Source organism: Pyrus communis, chromosome 15 (assembly GCF_041283825.1).
Source record: "Pyrus communis isolate YQ-2024b chromosome 15, ASM4128382v1, whole genome shotgun sequence".
Taxonomy (NCBI): domain Eukaryota; kingdom Viridiplantae; phylum Streptophyta; class Magnoliopsida; order Rosales; family Rosaceae; genus Pyrus; species Pyrus communis.
This window is the reverse complement of record NC_142579.1, coordinates 28,479,480-28,503,725: the sequence shown is the minus strand read 5'-3', so window position 1 is coordinate 28,503,725 and position 24,246 is coordinate 28,479,480. Positions and strand designations below refer to the sequence as shown.

Here is a 24,246-nt window from a genome sequence, read left to right as displayed (position 1 = left end):
TATAAGCCCTGCAAAAAGCTTCATCTTCTTTTCGGTTCCAAGCCCTACCTTTCATTGCAGATGCGGTCATTTGAAAATTATTGAAATTTTTTGAAGGAAAGATTATTGGAAGAGGTAAGAGAATAGAATGTGAAGAATTGTGAAAATTATGTGAGAAATTGTGTAGGAATGACTTAAGTATTTATAGGAAAAAATGAGAAATTTTTAATATATATATTTTTAATTTTGTTTGGAAAACAAAAAAAAATCAAATCCAACGGTCACCTGTCAGCTAGCCGTTGCTAGTTGGTTGGCCTGAATTGGTGTTTTTGGCCCGGTGGGGCCCACGAGCCCTTTGACCTAGCCCTCGGTTAGAGACGGTTTTTGTGTTATTTCGGACTATTTTCGACTCTATGGCCCTCTGGCTAGATCGGTTGGAGATGGCCTAATGCCCCTCTCCATGTAACCCTGCTATCATATAATGTGACATCATATTTTTGGCCTCTAGTAAAACGATATACTAAAGTAGAGTTGGTGCACCCAAAATTGCGTTCGTGAGATTTATATATTTTTCTTAATTCCATTTTTGCATCAATTTTTTCCTCAATTCTAATTCTAAAGTTATTTTTTCTAAATCAAATTCTATTCATGAATTAAAATAAGATATTTACGGTTAAACAACTAAAATTTCAGGTTTTGATCAAATTTCAAATTTATTTTCTAAGTGGTGCTACGCACACCAAATTAATGCACAAAGTTTGTACGCCAATAATATAGCACATTCCACACTGTACCAATTTAAATTACAATTATTAATCAAATTCCCACTTGAATTAAATTATAAATTTGTAACGAAAATTTTGATTTACCTAGAGTTATTTTGATTTTCCCTTTTTTTTTTACCTAAAAGAAAACCAAAGAAAAAAAAAAGAAAGAAATATCATGACCAAAATATATAGGATAAAATGTGGTTTGACCCCTAAAACTATTACTCCAGTTGAAATTGGTCCCATGAACTATTTTTTTTGAGTAAATTAACCCTCTGAACTATTTAAAATTAGCCAATTAACCCATTATCGTTATATTCCGTCCACTATATGGTCAAATTCAAAGGCAAATTAGTCTTTCATCGTCAATTCTTACTTATGAGTTATAACCACTAATAAAACAATAACACTTAGACACATAATAATTCAAAAACTTATAGCATATTAAGAAACATAAAGAAACCAAGCGTTTACACAATGGAACATTTCACATTGTCATTCCACATGTCATAATTTTATTGGTAGTTATAAGTAACATGTAAGAATTGATGATAAAAAGACTAACTTGCCCTTGAATTTGATAGAATAATGGACAAAATCTAACGTCAAGGGGTTAATTGGCTTATTTCAAATAGTTCAGGAGTTAATTTACCAAAAAAATAATTCAGGGGATCAATTTCAATGGGAGTAATAGTTCAGAGGGTCAAACGACAATTTACCCAAGGGGTGTGCTATCCACACACCCCATTTTACTTCTCACACATCCCTTGATAATTTTGGTTCGTTGAACTTCTTCAATTAATCCGATTTAACGGATGAAAATTAAAAAGATGTGTTAGAAGTACAATAGGATGTGTAGATATCATATCCTTTTACGGGCTTTACTCAAATATATATGGAGTCTCCCAAACCAAAAAGGAAGTAAGGGGTATGTAAGTAATTTGGCACGACTCCAATCGCTAACGCGTAAGGATCCTAAACCCTCAAACCCTCCTCCTCTGCCTCCTTTAGTTCTCTCCACTTTTACAGAGCTATTGAAGGATAACGAAGATACAAAATTCACAGAAAACATATTATTTCGAATAATCAAACCAGAATAATAAAATACATAAATCGGCGAATAATGGGAAGAGAGGTTCTGCAGCAACAGCAGCAGCAGCAGGTGGCGTCCGCGGTGGAGGAGCTGCTCGCCGTGAATCCGTACAACCCCGACATCCTTCCCGATCTCGAAAACTACGTCAACGAGCAGGTCTGTATATCTCTCTCTGTGTCTTTTGATTGATGGAAACCGATACTTGGGTTTGATTAGTTTCGATTGAATGACTGGGTGATTTGGTTGTTTTAGGTTTCTTCGCAAACCTACAGTCTCGATGCCAATCTCTGCCTTCTTCGCCTCTATCAGGTAATTTGAGATTGGGTTTTTGTTTTTGATTGGTTTTTTGTTTTAGGTTTTGTAATTTACTGCAAAGCTGAGTTTTTTTTTTTTTTTTTAAATTTTTTATTTATTTAGAATTTAATGCATAAGTGAAAATTTTAAATTGGGTTTTGTTTTGTTGCAATCCATAATTTCCTGCAAAGATGAATGGTTAATTGGTCTTGAATATTTTTTAGTTGGTTTTTGTTTTAGAATCCATAATTCACTGCAAAGCTGATTTTTTTTAGTTGGTTTTCGGTTTAGAGTCTGTGATTTACTGGAAATCTGAACTCTGTAAAATTGGTTTGTGTTTTTAGATTCCGTAATTTACTGCAAATCTGAATTATTTTTAATCGGTTGGTTTTGGATTCTATAATTTACTGCAAAACTGAACTTTGTTGTTTTTTCCGCTTGGAGTGCAGTTTGAGCCAAATCGTATGAGCACCCAAATTGTGTCCCACATCTTGGTCAAGGTCTGTATTGAATCTTGCTGCTTTGAAATCTTTCGTTTAGCTGTAAATATGAAGTGTGTTTAATGTTTGTGAGTGTTATATTGATGTGCAGGCACTGATGGCAATGCCGTCTCCTGATTTCAGCCTTTGTCTCTTCTTAATTCCAGAAAGAGTGGTATAGTTCTCTCATTTGCTTCCTTCTTTCAGTGTATTACATACTCGGTTACAATTCTTTATTTTCATTCACATGGGTGACCGAGGTTTCAAATAGGTCGTGCACTCTGTGTGTGCGAGTCAGAATTGCAGAATGGTTTTCAAGTTCCACGTTTATTCATCTCTCATTAGTTTCTGGTTCTCTCTTTTATCATCTTGACAAATTTCATTATAAAAATTTGAGATATTTTTGGATGGTGAATGTTGTTCAACGTTTGGCCAACGAAGGTTGTCCAGCTAATTCTCTCTTTTGTTTGCGCTAATTCTTTATTAGCAAATGGAGGAGCAGTTCAAGACACTAATTGTTCTATCTCACTATTTGGAGGTATGTTTGTCTCTGTTGTCTTTGATTCGGTACTCAATACTCATGCATAGCCATAAACCTATTTCTTCCCTTTGCAGACTGGACGATTCAGTCAATTCTGGGATGAAGCATCCAAGAATCGTCACATAGTTGAAGCTGTTCCAGGTACTTTATAGATTTGTTTTGTGCTTTCGTGAGATCCATGGTTTCGATTTCTGGAACTGTTATGGATTTTGTCCTGCTACTGGTTTTTGTGATTGTCATCTTTCTTTCATGTTGTGTGTTTATGTTATGCACGGACTTACAGAAGAATTGGTTGCAGGTTTTGAGCAAGCAATCCAAGCCTATGCAATTCATGTTCTTTCCTTGACTTATCAAAGGGTACCCAAATCTATGCTTGCTGAGGTATATTTTTAAATTTGTACATACTCCGCATGGTTTTTAGGACTGTTTAACCCTACCACTATACTAAGTTGAGGGAGGTCACTGAATTTTGTATATTGTGCTCCGCAAAACGTGTAATCAATTGTGCTATGTCATAGGCTATCAACATCGAAGGTTTAGCCCTGGACAAGTTCCTTGAGCACCATGTAGCTAATAGCGGTTGGATTCTTGAGAAAGTTCAAGGCAGGGGTCAACTCATCGTCCTACCTCGAAGTGAATTTAACCATCCTGAGCTGAAGAAAAACAGAGACGATGGCATTCCATTAGAGCACGTGGCTCGCATCTTCCCCATTCTTGGTTGATCATCGTATTTGCTGATCTCCGTGCTTATGGCTCAGTGGGTTCATTCCGTCTTCTGTAGCTTTGTTTTACTCTGTTTGACTTCTTGAGTTTTATGTCGAAAACCAGGCGGCTGCTTACTCCGGCGGTATTCCTTGACCGTAATTTTATTTAAGCTATCAATTTTGTTATTGGAAAAATTTTCCGAGGCACAACAGGACTCTTCCTCTGTTCTGTCCGTTTCTTTTTGCTGTTTTCGATCCCAGTTTCTTTGCAGCCTCGACCGGCTCTGCTTCATCGGCCTTGGTCTTATGAGCATGAATATGGAATCGTGACAAAAGAATAAATAAACCCATATTGTTAGCTCTTTATTGTACATACAACATAATAGAGCAAGAATCGAACTTGAAACCTCTGAATGCGAAATAAACGCTCTCAACATAAACTGGGATTAATTAAATGGGGAAATTTTTATTGGGCCAAATTGGACAACTTATTGAATGAATTTTGTACAGTGAATCTTTATGCCAAACGCCAAGTCTTGGAAGGCTAGGCCTAAAATAAGCGCTTAAAGGCAAGAATCGCTGCATCATCAGTTGTACTACTACAACAGTAGGGTCTGATATTCCGCAACAGTCACCCGGCAAAGTCAGTTTTTTCGCCGGTCCACGAATTAACACGACGGAAAATAAAAGAATCGACGGCCTGCAATTCTAAAGTGGAGCTCCAACGAGCAACATATTTACAAGATTGAAATCTATTATCCATGAACTGACGGAGAAAGTGCTCCTAAAGAATCTCTTAACTGTTGCTATTTACTCATTTGTACTTTGGTATAACCTCCGATTGACTTTTTTTTCTTCTTCTTTTCATGAACAAATCACTGCTGTATCGTACCCGAGGGCCGGGACAACCTGCCTCCAGGAATAGTATCCTCTCACGAACGCCAGTGGAACGCCGGTTCCACTGCCTTTGTTTCTCCATTGTTCCCGATATCACTAACACGTACTCTAATAGCTTCTAATCCGTGGATCAGCATCTTTTGGAAAATGCTCGAGCCAAATGAAGGCAGGAACGAATTATTGAGGAAAATTGATTGAGAACTTCAGTGGCATAGCGTCTCTCCGAAGTTGACCCAGTTCACAAAGCTATCGGGGTACTCCTCGAGAACATTGGAACTCTCCCCATTATTAAGGGACAATCCCGTTCCTGTCTGCTCCTTCCCCTACAGAACATAAGGCCACAACAAAAAAAGAAATATCAACGAATGAAAACGGTGACATATGTTGAAGTGAAGAAAAATATAAGGAACAAAATTCTACAGAACCGCAGAATTTAATCAATTGGTTTCATAAACGGCTACTATTAAGTGACAATATTCATTGCAGATGTTAATTGCAGATGGTTACTTACCTTCAAGCTGGATCCATATTCACTTGTAGATGGAGTCGGATCCCCCATTATTCCATTAACAACATTCTCCGATGATTGCCCCTCAATTGGAGAGTTTGTAAGTACTGACGACCTGCAATTATTGCATCTCAAGTCTCAGCCAACACACATGTTAAATACACCACCCCGAAAAAGAAAAGGAAGAAAACAGGCTTTCAGGATTTCCATCCTCTTAAAATTTTGTTAACCTCTTTTCCATGATCAACAAGAATGGTATCTCTTCAGAGCTCGATTAAAAAAGTACCTCTCAAATGGCTCCTCCTCACAAGAATTTGCAGATGACGATAGCCAGTCTAGGTCAACAAAGTTTGAGAAGTTGTACGAATCTCCTTGTTCGGAATAGTAAATATGATCACTTTCACACCGGAATCTTTGAAACTCTCCAAAAAGTTGCCTGCGAGGCATTGAAGGAGTGTACCTACAGAGATACCCAAACCATTGAAGCATCATGACATGTATAGCAAAAACCGTATTATCCAGTCTTCACAAATCACAATATTACTTTTATAATATACCCATTTTGGTTATATGTCTTTATGTTCTGATTTTTCCATTCTACACGAGACAGAATTTATGGCATATCATGTGCTATAGTGAAGAGAAAACAGGATTCATTCTAAAATCAACTATTTCATACTCTATAAATAAACTACGTTTTTCCGACTTCCTAGTTTCTCATGTGCTCTTTGACAAATTTCTTCTCCTGATTGGTTTCCAATTTAAGATAAGTTACCTAACAATAGAGACATTACTTCATCACGTTTCGACAATGCTAGCACCAAACAAACAGCAGTTTGCTTGCTGCATCTACCAAGGAAAGTACTGAACCAATAAAGACAGGGTTGTAAGAAAACCTTGAAAATGCAATATCACTCTCAGAAGTTGATATATCAGGTGATGACTCTGAAAGAATCTTGCTTTCTTGTTGTGATTGATCAGGCATACAAGGGTTTGTAAATTTCTGCTTAACATGTGTGGATGAAATAGGTGAGCTGCTTTCTCGAAGAATGTTGCCATCTGAATAACATCTTTTGAAAATGGACCTACAGATACAAAAGCTATCAGGTGAGCAAATGGTCCAGCAATCAAATTGTAGGAGACATGCATAAGTAGAAAGCAGCTGAAAATTACACAATAAATACAAGATCAAACACATGTTATGGCCCATATATCATTACTATTTGGTACACGTGTTAAGGAAAAGATATTCATCAAGGATCACGCTAGTGAAAATTCATTGCAAAATATTCATTGGGTTAAAGGATGCACACAAATAAGCGCAAATATTTCATTGTAAGGTTCAATTTCACAACCATTTTGGACCGAAGGCTCCTCTGATGCAGCGGCTAAAAACATACAATGGGATAAAACGACGATTGAATTTAAATTTACTCTATGAAATGCCAAGTTACCAACAGGGTTTTCTCCCAGTGCCTCCATGGATAGAAAATGCAAACCGAGCAACTTTAATGTCAGGACAATCGCATACGAGTTAAAAGGAAATCCCAGCATGACTTGTGCGATGCACAGAGTTGGAGACTCAAATTGATGTATTCTGACATAAATAATGAATTCTTGAGGCTTTAATTAGGACATACCTTCCATCTAGATCCTTATCTTTTGTTTCATCCCTCCCAGAGTAATAATGTTGGTCAGAATCCAATTCCCACAGTGCAGGTTTACCTTCTTGTGGCTGAAAATGCCCAAGAAATCTGCTCAAAATATTAAAGGAATAAAGTCAATTCTAGCACTATATGCATGCAGTAATAAAAACCAACATAAATCAATGCAAGGATTGGCAAACAGGAACTTATAAAACACAACAGTTTCAAAGACAGGCGACAATACAATAAGTTATAACATTTATTGGCAGGCAGAAAAGCTCAGGGGAAAGAACTATCCTTTTTACAGCGCTGAAGTTGAAAAAACAGTTCAACAGGAAAATACGAGACTGAGACTTGGTGCAGAACTTACACATTAATTGCATCTTGCTTCTCTGCATCCATGTAAGCATTGCTGTAATACCGTTGAAGAGTTCTAAAGAACTCCTGAGACTGAGTTGCTGCTCTCCACTGACCCCTTCTCTCAGAAAATATCTGTGCAGAATTACAAGTTCAAAAGTTTTAAAGATAAAAATATAAAATCAAGGTCATTGATTAACCAATGATTTTTACATTTTGAGTTGGAACCACCGTAATAGTGCCAATATCTAATCAACCATCAGATCCAAAGCATATTAATTCATCAACATGCGAAATCAAACTTCTTACCTTGTTATGAGCAGCGGAACCACCGTACTGGTGTGCAAGTGTGTCACCCATTCTTTCGTAAAATCCCATCAAGTCATCAGCCAAAGGAGCATCGAGGTCTATCCTTGGATTGTCTATAGCTCCCAAAGCATGAAGCTGGTGTCCCAATGCAGCCAACCCATATGCATACTGAGCAACATTTGTGCGATCCAGACAGTCTATGCAGTTGGTTCTAAGCACCCCATTCTGGAACATGGATGGCTTGACAGAATGATCACCATTTGCAATATTTCTGCCTCCACTTGGTTTACACTCTATGTTATCGGCATCCTCTTTACCATTAGCTTCCTCATCACCATTAGCATTATGTATTTCAACAGACAAGTTACCACTGTCAAAATGCCTGTTCCACATTTACACTTTCAATGTTCTTTCACAGCGTTTTGCTAAAGAGCAATATACAGCAGTAAACCTCTTATGAGATCATATTATCTTATCATTTGAGGGTAAATCTTTACGAAGCTAGTGAACAAAAAAGTGCAACCACTTTTTCAAAGAGAGTGCCCAACAGGAAATGGAAAATTGTTCCCCAGTATAAAAGCAAGCAGAAAACTGGTTGAAATATCTTTCAATTCAGAGAGAGAAGAAGAAAAGTTTCTCAAGGGTTTAGTGAGGGACACCAAAAACAATAAATGCACAATAATTGCCGTTATATCTGCATTTTTCTTCTTCTAATGACTAAAAAGAACAAATGGTGGAAATTATAACAGACAAGCAATAGAACAAGTTTATAGTACAAGACAAACAGCAATTGGAGCACGAAAACCATCAAAACGAGATGACAACTTACCCAGGGGAAGGCCACTTAATGACACTGTCAGGTCGCAGTGCTGGGTTAACTTGACAATAGAAGAACCCAGTTAGTGTCAAGGCATATGTAGCCACCTTGCCCAAGAGTAGTAAAGCATTTATAGCTTTGCTGGATGGAGGAGAAACAATGGTAACATTTTTCAGTCAATTTAATTTAGAGTACCACATGATTAAAATAAATATTACAAACCAACCAGAAGCTATACCTCCGGGAATGCTTGTGGAGATCCCAGTGAAGGAATCTCAGACGGTTCTCATCAGATAGGTCTTTATTAATGAAATCAATTGCATTAGCAAACTCTGTACGCAGTATGGACTCTCGAGGCCTCCTCTCTTGTGTCTGTTGATTGCCCAAAAAAAGATAAGCAAACAAATAATTAGAGCAGAAACATAAACCAAGAAGGCAAGAAGACAACCAAAAAGAACATGTCAATTTCAGTTCAGCATATGTACTACAATTAGGCTCAGAAGGCAAGACTCTAGGTGAAAATTAGTTTCTCCGATGACATGCAATTTGAGAAAGCAAGAAAAAGAAAATGATGAATATTAATATGATACACAGCATCAACATAGAATCTGTCGCTGACAAAATTTACCTTGATCAGATTCAAAATAATTATGGGGTTCCCATATCTCTTGACAAGATTTTCAAAGTGAAGCCTAGTGGCTTCATAGTTTTGGTCCTTCTTTGACACTGGGAGGAGACAAAAGTTAGCAACAAGAATTCACGGAATAAATCTTCACAGATGCAGTTTATTCAAAGGACATACATATTATATCTGGTTTGATATTTAAACGTGAGGTTTCCTGTGACCAAAATAGAGGGATTGAGCCCCGGTTCTGCACAACAGAACTTATTTGCATAGGAAACCCCTCAGGAACATTCTCACAGACAATCTGTTCTGTCTCAACGTCATTAGCTACTCTTCCCTTCTCATTAACACCTCGTTTCAGATACCTACATGAGTAAAAGCAACAAGTGAGGCATGCACAATATAAACATGTCAATAAGCGTGTGAACCTATAAAAAAAAAATACATATGTTAACATCACATACAAGTAGGCAGTCATACACAATGAAAAAATGTAAAAGATCATAATCGTGTTACACAGCTTCGAGAAATCTAAAGTTATGGTATACTAAGAAGAAAATATCACATCACAACTTTGACAATCATGGTAAAGATAGTCCCATCGCTTTATCTTCTTTAAAGTATGGACCACATAATCAGCAGAAGATATCCCAGATGTACCGCAATAGAGGGTTCCAGATTACATCTTACAGGATTATTCAAACCTAGTAGCCAATAGTTCGAACATATTACCAGAAAGCCAATCCAGTTCTCTCAAACTATGTCTACGCATCCATTCATATTAAACATGGAATTCGATAAGGGAACCAAAGTATGAATGCCCCCTCACCTGGTGCCTGCATAATGACGTGAACGTCTTGCAATAAGGGTCAGCTTGAAGTCACGTCCAGATATAGAGAAAGTGGCCTACATTTAAATATCATTAATCCATCAGTATAAAGTCCAAAAATAAAGATCAATAAGAGGACATAAAGACTGCACTCAAGTTTTGCCATAAATTTTGAAACACGAAGAGCAGGTAAAGATCTTAAGAAGGTAAAAATCACAAAAGCACATTTACTTGAACAGATAATTTTTTACAGGACTTCATTCACTCCACAAATGAAATCACCAAAGATGTGAGAACCTTTGTATCAAAGGACAGTAAAAGGTACCAAATTTTGCAGTTAAAACAAGTTAAATACCCCATTAACGGGTATATTTGAAACCTGCACTAAAGCGCTACATATTAAACTAACCAGATAAAGCATTACTAGTTTCTTTCCAAATTGTCTAAAAACCATTCAAACCTGACCTGTTTAAAGAAGCCATAAACCAATGCAACTGTCCAAACGGTATTTTGGAGGTGATTCCGAATTCCCCGAGTTAAGAACTCATTCCAGACAAACATGGTTTCATAAAGGACATGTCCTGTCTCATTCTTACACATGTTCTTTTGCAGACTACGCATAACATGGTATGAGTAGCTGAAAAAGAAGTCCTTTGTAAGGTCCACTGTGCTTAAGAGCTTCTTATATCTGAAGCCATCAAAGAAGTAGAGAAATCATTAACAGTTGAAACCACACAAAAATTTTAGAATAAAACATTTGGTAAGAAGAATAGCAAAATGGGTGAACTGTAACAAAGAATATGAAAAGATTTTACAACATAAACCTTGGTAACACAATGCTTCTCCATAAATAGGATTGAAAATGAACTCATTAAATTTTAACAAGTCTGTCCTAATATTTGCAGAAATTCAGTTACATATATACCTCCATGCCAGCATATCATGACATTCTTATAGAGCGAGGGGAAGAATGTCACATCATAAAAAAGTAATTCCCTTCAAATAGAAGAAAAATATACAGTATTTTTCTGAGCAATATTCATTGTTTCCTTCAATGTCCACTAAATAAATACATGTACAAGCAAAATGGACTAAAGACCTGTTTTCATTTTTAGAATTAGTGGTACTGGATTGGACAGAAGAATTTGGAAGTGGTATCATTTCACTCTTGGAAATTGCATAGACCGTATGACCACATATGGCACCTATTTGTCTTCTTTTCGTGATAAGCAGCATGTAATAGGGCCCCAGAAATTTTACAAATCCTGAAAGCAGAAACCCAAAATGAGTAGTGAAATTATTTTGATTTTTCATTAATTGAAAGTGATGTCAAAGTCCTATACCAACAATTCCGTAACAAGTGGTAACAAACTTCAATCCACCGGTGGCCTTGTTCCCTTCATGTATCCGCCTCAACAGGTCAGAACATTCTCTTTCGGTGTACGTAGTAGAATCTTCACGAATGTTAAGCTCACAAGGGTCCAGCCGGTCAATCTTTAGCACTCTCCAATATGTTCTACTCTTATCTCTCCCAATCATGTAAAAGTTCTGAGGCATGAAAATGAAAATGTATAAGTTAGTACGCATTGAAACCCAGTTTCCACAAAGCACAATTAACATTTAAACTGATGAAAATGCAGCAATAACTAAACATATCATAAATTTACAAATTTGAGATTTCATATGGAGGCAATACAAAAAAAACAAACACATTTTTGAGAAACTTCACAGTTAAACAATGTAAACATTTTCAGTCCACCAAATGACAACAGATTGAACATAAACGGATCGAACGCAGCTGAAACTTACCGATCGAGTCCCATAAAGCCGGAATTTCTGCATATCTACGTGTTGAGGAGGAGGCCGAGTTTCGTCGCCACACAATTGAGACAGAGGTTCATTCTCTGAGGACGCCATCGATTCAAGCTTCGAAATTTTCAGATCCCCGAGCCTCAGGCTCAGGGTTTCTATCAGAATGGCATGCACAGAACAACCAAAATCCAAGCCACACAAAATCTTGTACGACCGAAAAACTACTCGAACTTCATTCACCTAAAGAACCCCATGTATGAATTGTGGGGTTTGGCTGCTTCAAATACAACATTTACAATCAAATTCCCAGCTTTTACAAAAAACAAAAAAAAAAAAAATCAAAACCTTCAGCTGCAGACTTTGACCTTGCCAATTCCAGCTCCTCCTCTTCCCATTCGCAAATCCAAATCTGGGTTCGTTTCAGGAAAGCAAGATTGAGCTTCTCCTGGTTCAAATTTCTGATCTTTTCAATCAAGCAAATCGAATAAAGGGGTCAGAGAATCAATTTTTTCCGGGATCGAATAACCCAATTGCCAAAATTAAGCAGGCAATCGGAATATATACGTATAATTATAGATATATACAGAGAAAACGCAGAGACGAAAGATAAGAGGAGAGAGAAAATGGAGGTTTGAAAATGGAAGCTTTATATGGAAGGGAAAAGCAGCAACTCGGAGAATATCAAGCAGAAAATTTTGGGGGCGAGAAGGATGATAAATACAAACCCAAAATGAAAGAAAATAAATTGTGGAAAAATAGAAAGAGTTGGGAGGTTCGAGAAGAAAGGGGCGTCGAGAGCTGAAAGCCTGAAACACTACAGCGCCGTAGAAATTTAAGACGAAAAGGAACAGAGACCTAATTATTGCTACTCATGTTTTATATATTATTTTGTTTTGTTTTGTTTTATTTTTGGTATGATTTGGTATTTTTCTGTGAGAAGAAACGTGAGAAAAGGGTAGGAGATCTCACACGGACTAAAAGGAGGCCACAACCTTGGGTGACCAGGTCGGACGGTCCACACATTTATTTAATGTTTTGAAAAAGGTGCTACTTGAAATTATGATCTAGTAATATTCTTCTTTATTTGTAAGTGAGAAATTCAATTCTCGTTAAAAAAAAAATTTGAATCACGTTATTATGGCTAGCCCTGTGTAAGGCTTAGTCTACTCATTTTTTGTTAAAAAAAAACGTATAGTTTTTATTGTTAATTTATTATGATAAATTCCATGAAATTAGTTGCTAATTTTTGCTAATCTTTCATTATAATTTGTTTCTAGGTACTCTTCTTTACTTGTAAGTGAGAAATTCAATTCTTATTAAAAAATGAATTTGAACCATGTTATTATGGCTAGCCCTGTGTAAGACTTAGTCTAGACATTTTCTGTTAAAAAAAAAACGTATAATTTTTATTGTTAATTTATTACGATAAATTTCATGTAATTAGTTGCTAATTTTTGCTAATCTTTCATTAAAATTTGTTGCCAATTTCAGCTGTTCTTGGTTTCTACTTAATTCCTTTTAGGCTTTTATCAGCCGACAACATAAGTACCAATTATTGAAGTTAATTAACCTTGTTAACCATAATTAACGTGTGTCATTAGCTTAATTGCCAATTATTCTCATGTCACCATTGTGTTAACAGCGTTTTTTTTTTTCCTTTAAAAAAAAAAAAAAAAGATCAACCCGTGGTTTCGTCATGGCAATCAACCCTTCCGGAATATTTTGTTAACCAAGAGTTCAGATAGGAATAGCGGAATATGAATATCAAATTCTAATTGTTAACAGGAAAACTCACACTCATTGGCCAATGCCCCTATCGTGTGATTCACGAGCGCTAGCAATCGAACTCAGGATGTGTCGTGTGAAATAGGGTCTGTAATTCGTCTCTAACCACTGAGTCACCTCGATATATTATTTTTTATTTGATTTGATAAGCAATCATGTGTAAGGAAAGAATCAAACTCGGGACATCAAAAGCAAGATCAAAAACTCAAAACCAATTGGGGTACAAATCTCTTGCTCAAAATTATTACTGGATTTGATCTCCTTTGGTTACTACTTGGATCTTGTCATCTTTCTAAACAACCGGTGAACTATAACCCTAACCCTAACCCGCGTAATGCGGTTAAGGGAAAGCACTGTAAACAAGTAACAAGTTCACATCTCATATGTTATGAAAGGAACGAGTCACTCACGGACTGCAGAACGAGAAAGCTCCATTGGCTTTGACGGATGAGAATCCCATTCAGATCCAAATGGTAGAGATCCTAAGGATCCTCATATCTTAACCGTTCATCGTATATCGTGTGATCATAAATCATTTGAATTTTATTATTTAAAATTAAACATAAATAATACCTGACGAAAACTGATCGCACGATATAAGATGAACGGTTAAGATGTGAGGATCTCTTGGATTCCCACCATTTGGATCCGGATGGGATCCTCATCCCGCTTTGACTTCAATTGCCGTACCAGAAATTAAAGATTGTGAAATATATCAATTTTTATTGATCTATTTGTTTTCATATACTATACACACATTGCTTTTTTCTTGGTCGGAAAAATATATATTTTGCTGATGGCTGAGAACGATCGGGCGATCGACAGGTTGATGTGAAGTGCAGTCATGAAATCAAACCACACGGATTTCGTCCTGGAAGCACTTGCACCCACGACTTCTTGTCACTTTATTTAACATCTGTCACTCTTCTATAAATAATTGAAATTGATTAGCATCACCGTTCACATTAGTATATGCTAACGAGAATTTCTTAAAAGTGATATTTTTATATTTTTTTTTAACTCATAATATTAATATAGAAATTGAAATTAAATTATAAAATAACAAAAAATTCATAAAGAATTCTACTTTAAGAGTCTTCGTATTATTTTTCTATTGACATTAGCATATTGCCCTTACATGAGTTGAGCTCACATTCTACATGGTACATATACAAACATCATCGTTAGGACATAAGAAGTCCTTTCAGAACAAACTGACAAATACAAGTAAATTTTATTTAAAAAAGAGAGAGTAATACGAACAAAATAAAAATAGAAAAACTAATGAAAATGATTTGAAAATTTTGAGTTTTAATAATAAAGATAAAATAAAGGGTAAAGTGAATAGTACCAAGATTGACTTTTTAGTGTAAAAATATGATTTTTCGTTAAAATAAACAGCATTATGATCTTTTCGTTAAAACTCTCAAGGTAAAAATGTGCTTCATAATTCAATGCTCTGTTCAATTATTGATGCCTTGGTTTGGTGGGATTTCCACGTGTTCAAAGTCTCCGTATTTGCAAGGTAGTTTGATTGGAGCAATTTTTGGATATGAATAGCACAATTGTTATTGTCATACTCATATTCTATAAAGTTAAAATTTAAAATTGTTGGAGTGTTATCAATTTACATCGGTACATGATACAAGAGGACAATATAATTTTAGCAAGTTGACTAGATAACATTGTGCTTCACCCTATACGTATTCAAGTTATGTCCTTATAATTTAGATTAAGTTAGCGTAATTATTTTGTAATTTGAAAACAAAAATATAAATGGTATAACATAAAAAAAACTTATGACAATGAGACACTGAAAAAGTTTTATCCTAATATACACTCTCGTTGTGTTAACATTCATACCACGACCACAAGGTGTTAAATCTCCCTTGCCCGAAGGAAAATCTTCGTCAAACAAGATTTTGGCGCCAAATCTCCATCAGCCTACATATTTCCTCCGCCTTCGTGCGACGAATATTTTCTGTTGTCAAGCAAAGGCCTCTTGAGCGAAGAAAATTTTCGTCGCTCTGTATTGTGCGACATCCCTTATTTCATCTCGCAAATAGTTTTTATACTACTGGTTGCCATCACAAGCAAAAACTTGATAATGCCAAAACAATTTTGGTGGGCGGTGGGCAGTGGTAGTGAAGTTTGTGAGGCAGCATATGCCGTACGGCTGAGGCGGGCTTGAGTATATACCATATGCTCTGTTATTAACCAAACCATATGCTTTTTTTCTTCTACGAACGACCTACCAACTTTAATAATACACAAATAGTACTTAAGAGGTTTTTTTTTTATTGTTTTTCTTTTCTTTTGGTAATTGGCACGTGTGAAATCATTGCTTTTTTTTTTTTTTTTTTTTTTGAGGAACTGGAAATTCATTAGCCAGGGCAAGAAGCCAAAAGTACAAGGAAAGCCACTGAGGGCTGACAAGACAACAACAAACAATGAGAAAGCAAGGAGGATATAAGAATTACGAGACGCAGCCGAACACATGCATTCATGTCAATCCAACGCTTGCCAATTTGTTACAAATAAATAAGCTACCACAACCATATCATTCAACTCATTTGATAATTCAATTCCTACCTGAATTAATCAATCCTAATGTTAACTAGAAAAATGTGTTTCACGAGCTTTTGCGTAAATACCACTCAAACAAAAAAGCTTGCCAATTTTTTATTTAGATTCTATTTTAAGCATGGATGTAACTCTATGAAAATCTTCGTAAAAAAATCCTTTAAAACTCATCATGTGTTGCGCATGTACGTCTGTACTTTGTCATGCGTATTTTCTCTACTCGAAAAATTTTAGACTAGGGATGGAAGAATAATATAGGCTTAACTTTGATTAACTAATAATAGGTGGTTTTAGGGAAACCCTAATTTCTACATAGTGTATCTTTAATTTTTTTTTTTTTTTCTTCAATGTATTAACTATGGCAATGCTGAATTGGAGTAGAACTGTAGAAGTGACTTTGTTGTTTTAATTAAAATAAAAGAGAATCATAGTGACTATATATAAGATTGTCCATGCTCTTACAATAAGCGTTCTAATATATGATAAACCTTATTCATAGCATATACATATAATTTGGAGAGAGAAGAAGGCATTCTTGTACACACGCAAATTCTTCTTTCACATATAAGTTCAATGTAATCGATTTATTATAGTTAATTTATTAAATCTATGATCCTAATTTTTGGTTGTTGTACTCTCCTTTCCAGAATATATCTTACGATTCTTACCGCTGGAATCAATATAATGAATCCTAATAATCGGGACCAAGTCAAGAAACAAAGCTACTACTGTTAAGTGTCAACAATTAAGAATAGCTTCTTGGCTGATCTGTTGATTTGTTTGTACTATTTAATTTATTCGATATAGTTGTTGTCTTGTTATATATAGGAATAGTATTCAAACTTGTAAATCATCCATACGAAGCAAATTTGTATCAAAAACGTAGATTTATAACTTGCCAAGTTGGCTAAAGTAGTGTCGTCTCTTATTTACACCCAAGTCGGAATTATCTCTTTTTAGATTAGATAAATTCCCTGTAGAATATCCTAGCTAAGTCAAAACTTGTGAACTTATCACGAAATTCTGCTCAACTCACATAACTTGAGTTTTTATTAAGCATGGATGATAGAAAGGTATCCAACAATTACAATCCGAGATCATATATAAAAATTTTAAAACAACCAAAGTGTGGAACTTGGATTTAATTGAAGATTATCTTAATTAATTCATTACCAAATTGTAAGAATATTGATTCAAAACATCTTTTGCCACTGCTGAAGCTGTCATTCATTAATCCAAAATGAATGAGAAAAAACATAAAAAAATCCTAAATAACCAAACGTAGTAGTAGTTAAGATCATAGCGTCGCGCTTTAAGTTTGACCACATATAAATCTCTGCAGAATAGACGGGCTCTTCGGGCACCTGCAAACCATCTAATCAGCCGGTTCAGTGAAACTGCACTTGGGGCATTTTTTCCATTGCTTAAGGTTCTTCAACATGTTCTTTTGATCTTCCCTCTTTTGAGCTTCCCTTCCCCTATCATGGTCACTTGGCTTCTGAAACTCCACACTTTCGATCCCATGCAAGGACAACGCACTCGATCTCAACCTCTTAAAAATCTCCTCGGGAGGAATCCGAGGGCAGTACTCGGGCTCCAGCGCCAGATTGTTGTTAGTCTTTAAATCCGAAGACTCTTCAACTTGATCATCAGTTTTACAAAAACTCCTAAACAGTTTTCTAATTTGCTTTTTCGAAGAAACCGTTCTGTTTGTGTCTCCGTTATTGTCATCATTGCTCTGGGGAATAATGAGTACTACTTTTCCTCCGAGGCCTGCGAGAGTAGTAGTAGTACTCTCTATCTTCTTCCATGACGAGGAAGAGTACTCTTTCCAAGGAGTGTCGGATGGATTGGACTTTGAAACTTTAACAATTTCTTCAGGAGCGTTGGAGGGATTGTTTGACACAGGAAGTTCAGTAAATCTATCTTCTTCATTAACATCACCATCACAGTCAGTTCTTACAACGTTTTTCGGAGGGAGAGTTTGAGCGTTTGAAGATCGTAGGCAACTGAATTTCTTCATCTTATTCATCTCTGGGTATCTCTTGTTTCGTCTCTTGAGTTTCTGTCGATCTTCTTCTACATGCACACACACACACACAATACATACATACATACATATATATATATATATTGGGATTATTAAGTTATCCTTTTGGTATTAGGTAAACCAAAAAATTTAGGAAACCGATTTAGACTCTCATCCATTGGTCATCTCAATCTAGGTTTCCTCGTCTTACTTGGAATCCATACGTACTAGGGTAAATAAAATTAAGTTAATTTTGTAATTTATTCTAGGCTTCGTTCTTGGCTTTGGAGTTGGTGGTCTTCTTGTTTCCTCTTCTACCCTTCTTGCTTGATGTGCACGTAAAAATATACAATCCTTACCAAGCATTGATCGAATCCTTACCTGGTAAAAAGATAATATTTTCCTAATCTCTTGTTTCTTCACTATCTTTTGCAATATTGACGTAAATTGAGTTTAGTTTCATAAAACTAAATAATAAAAAAGATTATTATTATTATTCTTAATACTATATAGGTCCTAGTTATTGTAATTTGTATTGTATTATACTTCAATGAAGGTGAAGGACTAAGATCAATTGCATCATCTTTGAGAGCATTTTATTTGTACAATAATGTTAGATTGATAATTTTTATAATCATATTATATTAGTTAATCACATAATGTGACATTTAGTGTTTAAAATATCGATACGCAAATTTATGAAAATATCGATATCAATTGCATTCAATGAAAATTTGTAATGGTGTGGGTATATCAACTGTCACATCCCAGCCCGGGGTCCACCACATCCTGGGCCCGCTTCACCACCGTAGCACGATATTGCCCGCTTTAGGCCCTGACTACGCCCTCATAGTTTTGTTTTTGGGAACTCACACGAGAACTTCCCAGTGGGTCACCCATCATGGAAGTGCTCTCGTGCGCTACTCGCTTAACTTCGGAGTTCTCATGGAGCCCGAAGCTAGTGAGCTCCCAAAAGGCCTCATATCATATCCCGGCCCAGGCCCCCAGCATATTTGGGGCTCGACTCCACCATAGCACGATATTGTCCGCTTTGGGCCCCTACCACATCCTCACAGTTTTGTTTCTGAGAACTCAGACAAGAACTTCCCAGTGGGTCACCCATCATGGGAATGCTCTCGCGCGATGCTCATTTAACTTCGAAGTTCCGATGGAACCCGAAGCCAGTGAGCTCCCAAAAGGCCTTGTGCTAGGTAGAGATGAGAATATACATATAAGGCTTAGAGGATCCACTCTCCTGGGCAATGTGAGATGTTAGACCTCATGCTAGGTAGAGATGAAAATATACATATAAGGCTTAGAGGATCCACGTCCTTGGGCATTGTGGGATGTTACATCAACTTAAAATCAGATAATTTAGTCGAAATTAAAGAAAATAATTTTAAAAAAATTTCAAAAGTTTGAAATCTACAATGGGTTCTGACAAAATTTTCGGAATGAATCAATTAATATCATCGATATTCATTGATTTTTGTATATCTAGTTGATATAGGGCGAAGTTTCCATTTCATCCTTTTTCATATACATTCTTAATTTTTTTTTCATATTTCAACGAAAATATCGACAATTTCGTTGATATTTTAAACACAGATGACAGTTGCTGTGTAATATAAATAGCTCTTATTACTCTATTTAGAAATTTGATAGTGAGATGCTGACCGATGTTGTTTACTAATCCAATTCCCAACTTAATTCTCATATAATTTTAAAAAATTGGAAAAAGAGAATAAATAGCCAACGACGGTGCGTTTCAATTATCGTTATGTAAAGGATGGTTTATCCGTAATTTTACCGCGCAACGATTTCTCCATGCGGCCTCATTCCCACGGCGACCTCGTTTTCGAAAGTTCGCCACTCCTCTGCAAACCCTAATTACTGCAATTGGAAAAATCTTTCTGTCCTCCCTGATTCCAGTTCGAATTCCCAATTCACCGATGACTTCGTCGAAGAAAAGTTACAAGGAGAAAGTTGCCCGCCGCAAGTGAGTTAAAAGTTTCAATTTTTTTTTTATTTGTTTTCACTATCCGACGCACTTATGCTTCCACTTCAATACAGGCAGTATTAATTTTGATCCAAAGTTTAAATTTTTATTATTATTTCTTAATATTTGTTATATTTTTTGTACAATTTAGCTGTTTTGCTAAAATCTGGGAAAAAAGATTTCAGCGTGATTTGCATGGTCATGTAATTATTGGGTAACGAATGTGGGAATGCAGATTATGCGTTTGATCTTTGATGCAATGTTTGTGTGATGGTGCATGCAGGGAGGAGAAAGCGGCGGAGCAACCGGAGTTGCCGAAGTACAGAGACAGAGCTAAGGAGCGAAGGGAAGATCAAAATCCCGATTATGAGCCGACTGAATTGGGTTCTTTTCATGCCGTTGCGCCTCCCGGAAACATTGATCTCCGGTTAGTATCAAATTTATCAATGCCTCTGCTATTTTAATAGCTTAATTATCTTTGCATTGGTATTTGCAGGGCAGCTGAGGTACAGAAGTTGTCCATTGAGAAGAGCAAGTATCTTGGAGGTTTGTGTTACGCTTTGTTTTAGAAATTTGTTCCCACTGTATTGTTTACAGGGTCTCAGTTTTCGGTATAGGATTCATTTTTTACCATGTTTGTGAGGCTAAGTGCGATTGACGTTGCATTTGTTGATATCTATGAGAATTCGTGGAGTCACGAGTCACCTAATCAATAGTTTTTTGGCTGGCCATTTTTGTACATGTGGAAGGGCGTTGACTTATTTTATGCTGAACTCGATTAATGTTGTCCAGGTGATGTGGAACACACACATTTGGTCAAAGGATTAGATTACGCTTTACTTAACAAAGTAAGAAGTGAGATTGACAAAAAGCCAGATGATGGAGATGAGACTGATGCAAAATCTAGGTAATTGTATGTGGATTACTTATATTGTCAAGTTATGTCTAATCTTAAAAACATCAAGTGTTAAATTTCGCAAACACGATGTATTTGGGTTAAATTCTGTTGATATTGTTGACCATATCTCAAGTGTTAATATGAAGAATGATAGCCATATCTCAATAAACTTCTTTAGCAGTTTCATAGTGCGTGTGCTACTGCTAACACTTGTGTGCTTCCTATTCACTGACAGAGCATCTAAGGAAGACCAAAAAATTTCATTTCGCACTGCTACTGCAAAGGTATGTCACTTTTGGTGATATGATGAGGCAGTTATTTTGTTAAATCATTATCTGTTTCATTGATGTCTCATTTCTGTGTTTCAGTCAGTGTACCAATGGATAGTCAAGCCCCACGCCGTTATCAAAACCAACGAGATGTTCCTACCTGGTAGAATGTCATTCATTTTTAACATGGTAAGAGCCTTTGATGCTCTTTTCATATTAAGCTTGCTTAATTTAGATCATATTAGTCTTTTCTGGGAACAATTTGTGCTCATGTTTTAAGCTTGCCTAAACCCTTATGAACCTTGGGTGGCCTGTTCAGGACCATTTCGTGTTTAGTTGCCACCTAAATCATGCGTGGAAGTTCAACTTTGAGAAGTGCTTGTAGGCACTTCTCTGAGAGCACTGAGCTTGCTATTGCAGGATACTCAATGAATGTGATCTCCCATTTTCCTGAAATTTACATCTTGTTCTCGTATTTTGCATCTCAGGAGGGAGGATACACTCATGACATCCCAACCACCTTGCATAGGAGTAAAGCTGACTGTCCACAGACAGAGGTTAAAAGATCTGACACTTTGTGAGGTCTTCCCATCATTGTTAGACTGTTTATCTTATTTTGGCTTCTACTTTGTGCAGGAAGCAGTAACTGTCAATGTTGATGGTTCTGTACTTGACCGAATTGCTAAAATTATGTCATATCTTCGTCTTGGATCTTCTGGGAAGGTTCTCAAGAAGAAAAAGAAGGAAAAAGATGCAAGAGGTATGCTGCTTTTGGTCAAAAGTAACTGAATAATCAGTTTTACGCAACATAAGGCCTTGATAGAGTTGTCTATAATAAACTGCTATGAATATCTTTTATAAGTCAAAGCAATCAGATACGTAAAAATGTATTTGAAATCATTTTTCATGATAAAAATTGTATGGCCTTTATGCCTAAATGGCTATATGGCCCTGTGCTTGGAGCTAAGCATCCCAAACTCACGGTGAAACAGGGCAGCTAACAACCAGTTCAGATAGTCGTATCTTATTCAACTCAGATTTTTCTGGGAGAAACTAAACCAAACTAAACTAACATATATCTGTGTACTTTTGTATCCTTGGTTGCCTGATATCATCGCAGACATTGGCATTTTGAAGTATTTCGTGATGAGTGAAGTGATCAGATTCCATAATTTGTTTTGAGATTTCACATCAACTATTTTCATCCTTCATCCCTTCTGCCCTTTTTGGTTGTTTATTCGTCTAATTACTTAATCAAGTTCTTTTCTTGGTCCATCTATTTTAGGTACAGGAAAGATTTCAGTCGCTGGTAATGAGTATGATGGAGAGGATAAGTCCTTGAAGCCTGATGAAGGGATTTTGAAGAAGGAAACTAGAAGGGAGATTTTGCCACCACCCCCTCCCAGGAAAAATCACATAGATTCAAAAGCACAAGGCCCAACTGTTGCCAGAGTAGACGAGGATGACATTTTTGTTGGGGATGGTGTTGACTATGTTGTTCCTGGTAAAGACTTGAGTCAAAGCCCTCTCTCCGAGGACATGGAAGAGTCTCCTCGGAACAAGGAAAGAGTTTCTTATTTTGATGAACCTGCTTATGGTCCTGTCCAACCCGTCCAATCCTACGGGGTGCCTCAGGAATGGCAAGATATGGTACATTTATCCTTTTCATTTTCATTCTGAAAATTGTAGTACAACTATGTTTCTAAACAAAACTTGACTTGCATTTCACCTTGGATGGGTATTTTATGTTACATTTTGGGTTCAGAACGGATACGATGCGGCACAAACACAAACTATGGACGGTGCCTACCAGGGAGAGTGGCCAGAATACCAATATGCTGAGCAAATGGCTTGTCCTGAACAATACCTCCAGGCAAATATGGAGGGTTACGATGAACAAACAGGCTTAAACATGCAGGATCCACGCTTTATGACTCAAGAGGAGAAGGATCGGGGTTTAGGATCTGTGTTTAAGCGGGATGACCAAAGACTTCAACAATTGAGGGAGAAGGATGCCCGAGAAAAGGATCCAAACTTCATCTCGGAGAGTTATTCTGAATGTTACCCTGGTTATCAAGAATATAATCGCGAGGTGGTTGACAGTGATGATGAAGATGACTTGTCAAAAATGGACATGGGTGGACGAGTAAGTTTCTGATAAAACATAAAGAAAATATGCTTGATTCCTTCTAAAATGTGTTGCAATCATTGCTTATGTTATTGTCACTATATTTCCCTGACAGGCTAAGGGTCGTCTTCACCGGTGGGACTTCGAGACAGAAGAAGAATGGGCAACATACAATGAGCAAAAGGAGGCTATGCCCAAGGCAGCTTTTCAGTTTGGTGTGAAGATGCAGGATGGTCGTAAGACACGAAAGCAAAACAAGGACCAGAAGATCACTAATGACCTGCACAAGATCAACAAGATACTTGCTAGAAAGAAGATGGAGAAGGATATGGACGGTGAGGGTGGCGGCCATTATGACGATGATGAACAGCCTGGCAAGAAGATTCGAGTTTGAAACTAGTTTAGTTAGGTTAACAGATTGTAATATTTAGTGGGAATAATTTGATTGCACCTTCAAACTGCGTTGGATGGAGGTAAGTGAATGGAAAATATCCTTTACGTTGTTTGGAAATTTAACACCAACTTCGACTCGTGTCTTGGGACGGTGGCTATCTAAGAAAGTAGGCTCGGAACAAACTCTTTCGACCAAAGCAGGGAGCCCATCTCTTGAATCTGGAAGCAACAAATACACGGAGAATTGCCGCTCCATGTCTTTGCCTTGTTCGTAAAGAAGCTTCAAGACTTTTAAACCGTCAAAGGCTTTTACAAATTGGTCCTTGGAGCTTCATGAAAGTTGTCCTCTTTTAATTGTTCCCCGTGCATTGAAGTTGTCGCTCCAAAGGCCTTAGAAGTATAAGGCTTTTGAAAATATAAGCATCGTTTTCTCGTCAACTGACTCAGGGTTCTGGAAATTAACATGTTTTATAGCCGCCTTGTAAACAGTGTCCACAACCTTCTT

General features: G+C 36.7%; 3 protein-coding genes across 3 annotated transcripts; 2 read left to right on the top strand and 1 right to left on the bottom strand.

Moving 5' to 3' along the window:
* Positions 1-1,669: 1,669 nt before the first annotated feature.
* LOC137719896 (eukaryotic translation initiation factor 3 subunit K) lies at positions 1,670-4,067 on the top strand. The gene is made up of 8 exons (XM_068458889.2): positions 1,670-1,995; positions 2,092-2,148; positions 2,583-2,633; positions 2,725-2,787; positions 3,100-3,150; positions 3,228-3,294; positions 3,452-3,534; positions 3,672-4,067. Exons 1-8 carry the CDS (start codon positions 1,870-1,872, stop codon positions 3,873-3,875), a joined length of 702 nt encoding a protein of 233 aa, XP_068314990.2. The 5' UTR covers positions 1,670-1,869; the 3' UTR covers positions 3,876-4,067.
* Positions 4,068-4,303: 236 nt separating this feature from the next.
* LOC137719882 (phosphoinositide phosphatase SAC3) lies at positions 4,304-12,557 on the bottom strand. The gene is made up of 17 exons (XM_068458878.2): positions 12,023-12,557; positions 11,655-11,931; positions 11,189-11,393; positions 10,945-11,110; positions 10,311-10,533; positions 9,846-9,922; positions 9,194-9,381; positions 9,020-9,117; positions 8,630-8,763; positions 8,404-8,532; positions 7,575-7,956; positions 7,279-7,400; positions 6,903-7,016; positions 6,159-6,347; positions 5,549-5,722; positions 5,266-5,377; positions 4,304-5,077 (listed from the first exon to the last, which is right to left on the bottom strand). Exons 2-17 carry the CDS (start codon positions 11,760-11,762, stop codon positions 4,958-4,960), a joined length of 2,541 nt encoding a protein of 846 aa, XP_068314979.2. The 5' UTR covers positions 11,763-11,931; positions 12,023-12,557; the 3' UTR covers positions 4,304-4,957.
* A 7,276-nt stretch (positions 12,558-19,833) lies between these two features.
* LOC137741859 (suppressor of mec-8 and unc-52 protein homolog 2) lies at positions 19,834-23,859 on the top strand. The gene is made up of 11 exons (XM_068481570.2): positions 19,834-20,053; positions 20,337-20,480; positions 20,550-20,599; positions 20,846-20,960; positions 21,187-21,235; positions 21,320-21,409; positions 21,709-21,777; positions 21,857-21,980; positions 22,506-22,870; positions 22,986-23,366; positions 23,464-23,859. The coding sequence occupies exons 1-11, from the start codon at positions 20,007-20,009 to the stop codon at positions 23,740-23,742; spliced, it is 1,713 nt and encodes a 570-aa protein (XP_068337671.2). The 5' UTR covers positions 19,834-20,006; the 3' UTR covers positions 23,743-23,859.
* Positions 23,860-24,246: the final 387 nt, after the last annotated feature.

Bases quoted from the DNA above. Each gene is read 5' to 3' on its own strand.
- LOC137719896 (XM_068458889.2), top strand. From the start codon at position 1,870: ATGGGAAGAGAGGTTCTGCAGCAACAGCAGCAGCAGCAGGTGGCGTCC. The intron at 3,151-3,227 runs GTATGTTTGTCT...TTCCCTTTGCAG, and splicing joins TTCTATCTCACTATTTGGAG to ACTGGACGATTCAGTCAATT. The intron at 3,535-3,671 runs GTATATTTTTAA...GCTATGTCATAG, and splicing joins CCAAATCTATGCTTGCTGAG to GCTATCAACATCGAAGGTTT.
- LOC137719882 (XM_068458878.2), bottom strand. From the start codon at position 11,762: ATGGCGTCCTCAGAGAATGAACCTCTGTCTCAATTGTGTGGCGACGAA. The intron at 8,764-9,019 runs GTAAATTTTGTC...GGCAATCAACAG, and splicing joins TTATTTTGAATCTGATCAAG to ACACAAGAGAGGAGGCCTCG. The intron at 8,533-8,629 runs GTATAGCTTCTG...TCCTCCATCCAG, and splicing joins CTCCACAAGCATTCCCGGAG to CAAAGCTATAAATGCTTTAC.
- LOC137741859 (XM_068481570.2), top strand. From the start codon at position 20,007: ATGACTTCGTCGAAGAAAAGTTACAAGGAGAAAGTTGCCCGCCGCAA. The intron at 21,778-21,856 runs GTTAAAAGATCT...TACTTTGTGCAG, and splicing joins CTGACTGTCCACAGACAGAG to GAAGCAGTAACTGTCAATGT. The intron at 22,871-22,985 runs GTACATTTATCC...TTTTGGGTTCAG, and splicing joins CTCAGGAATGGCAAGATATG to AACGGATACGATGCGGCACA.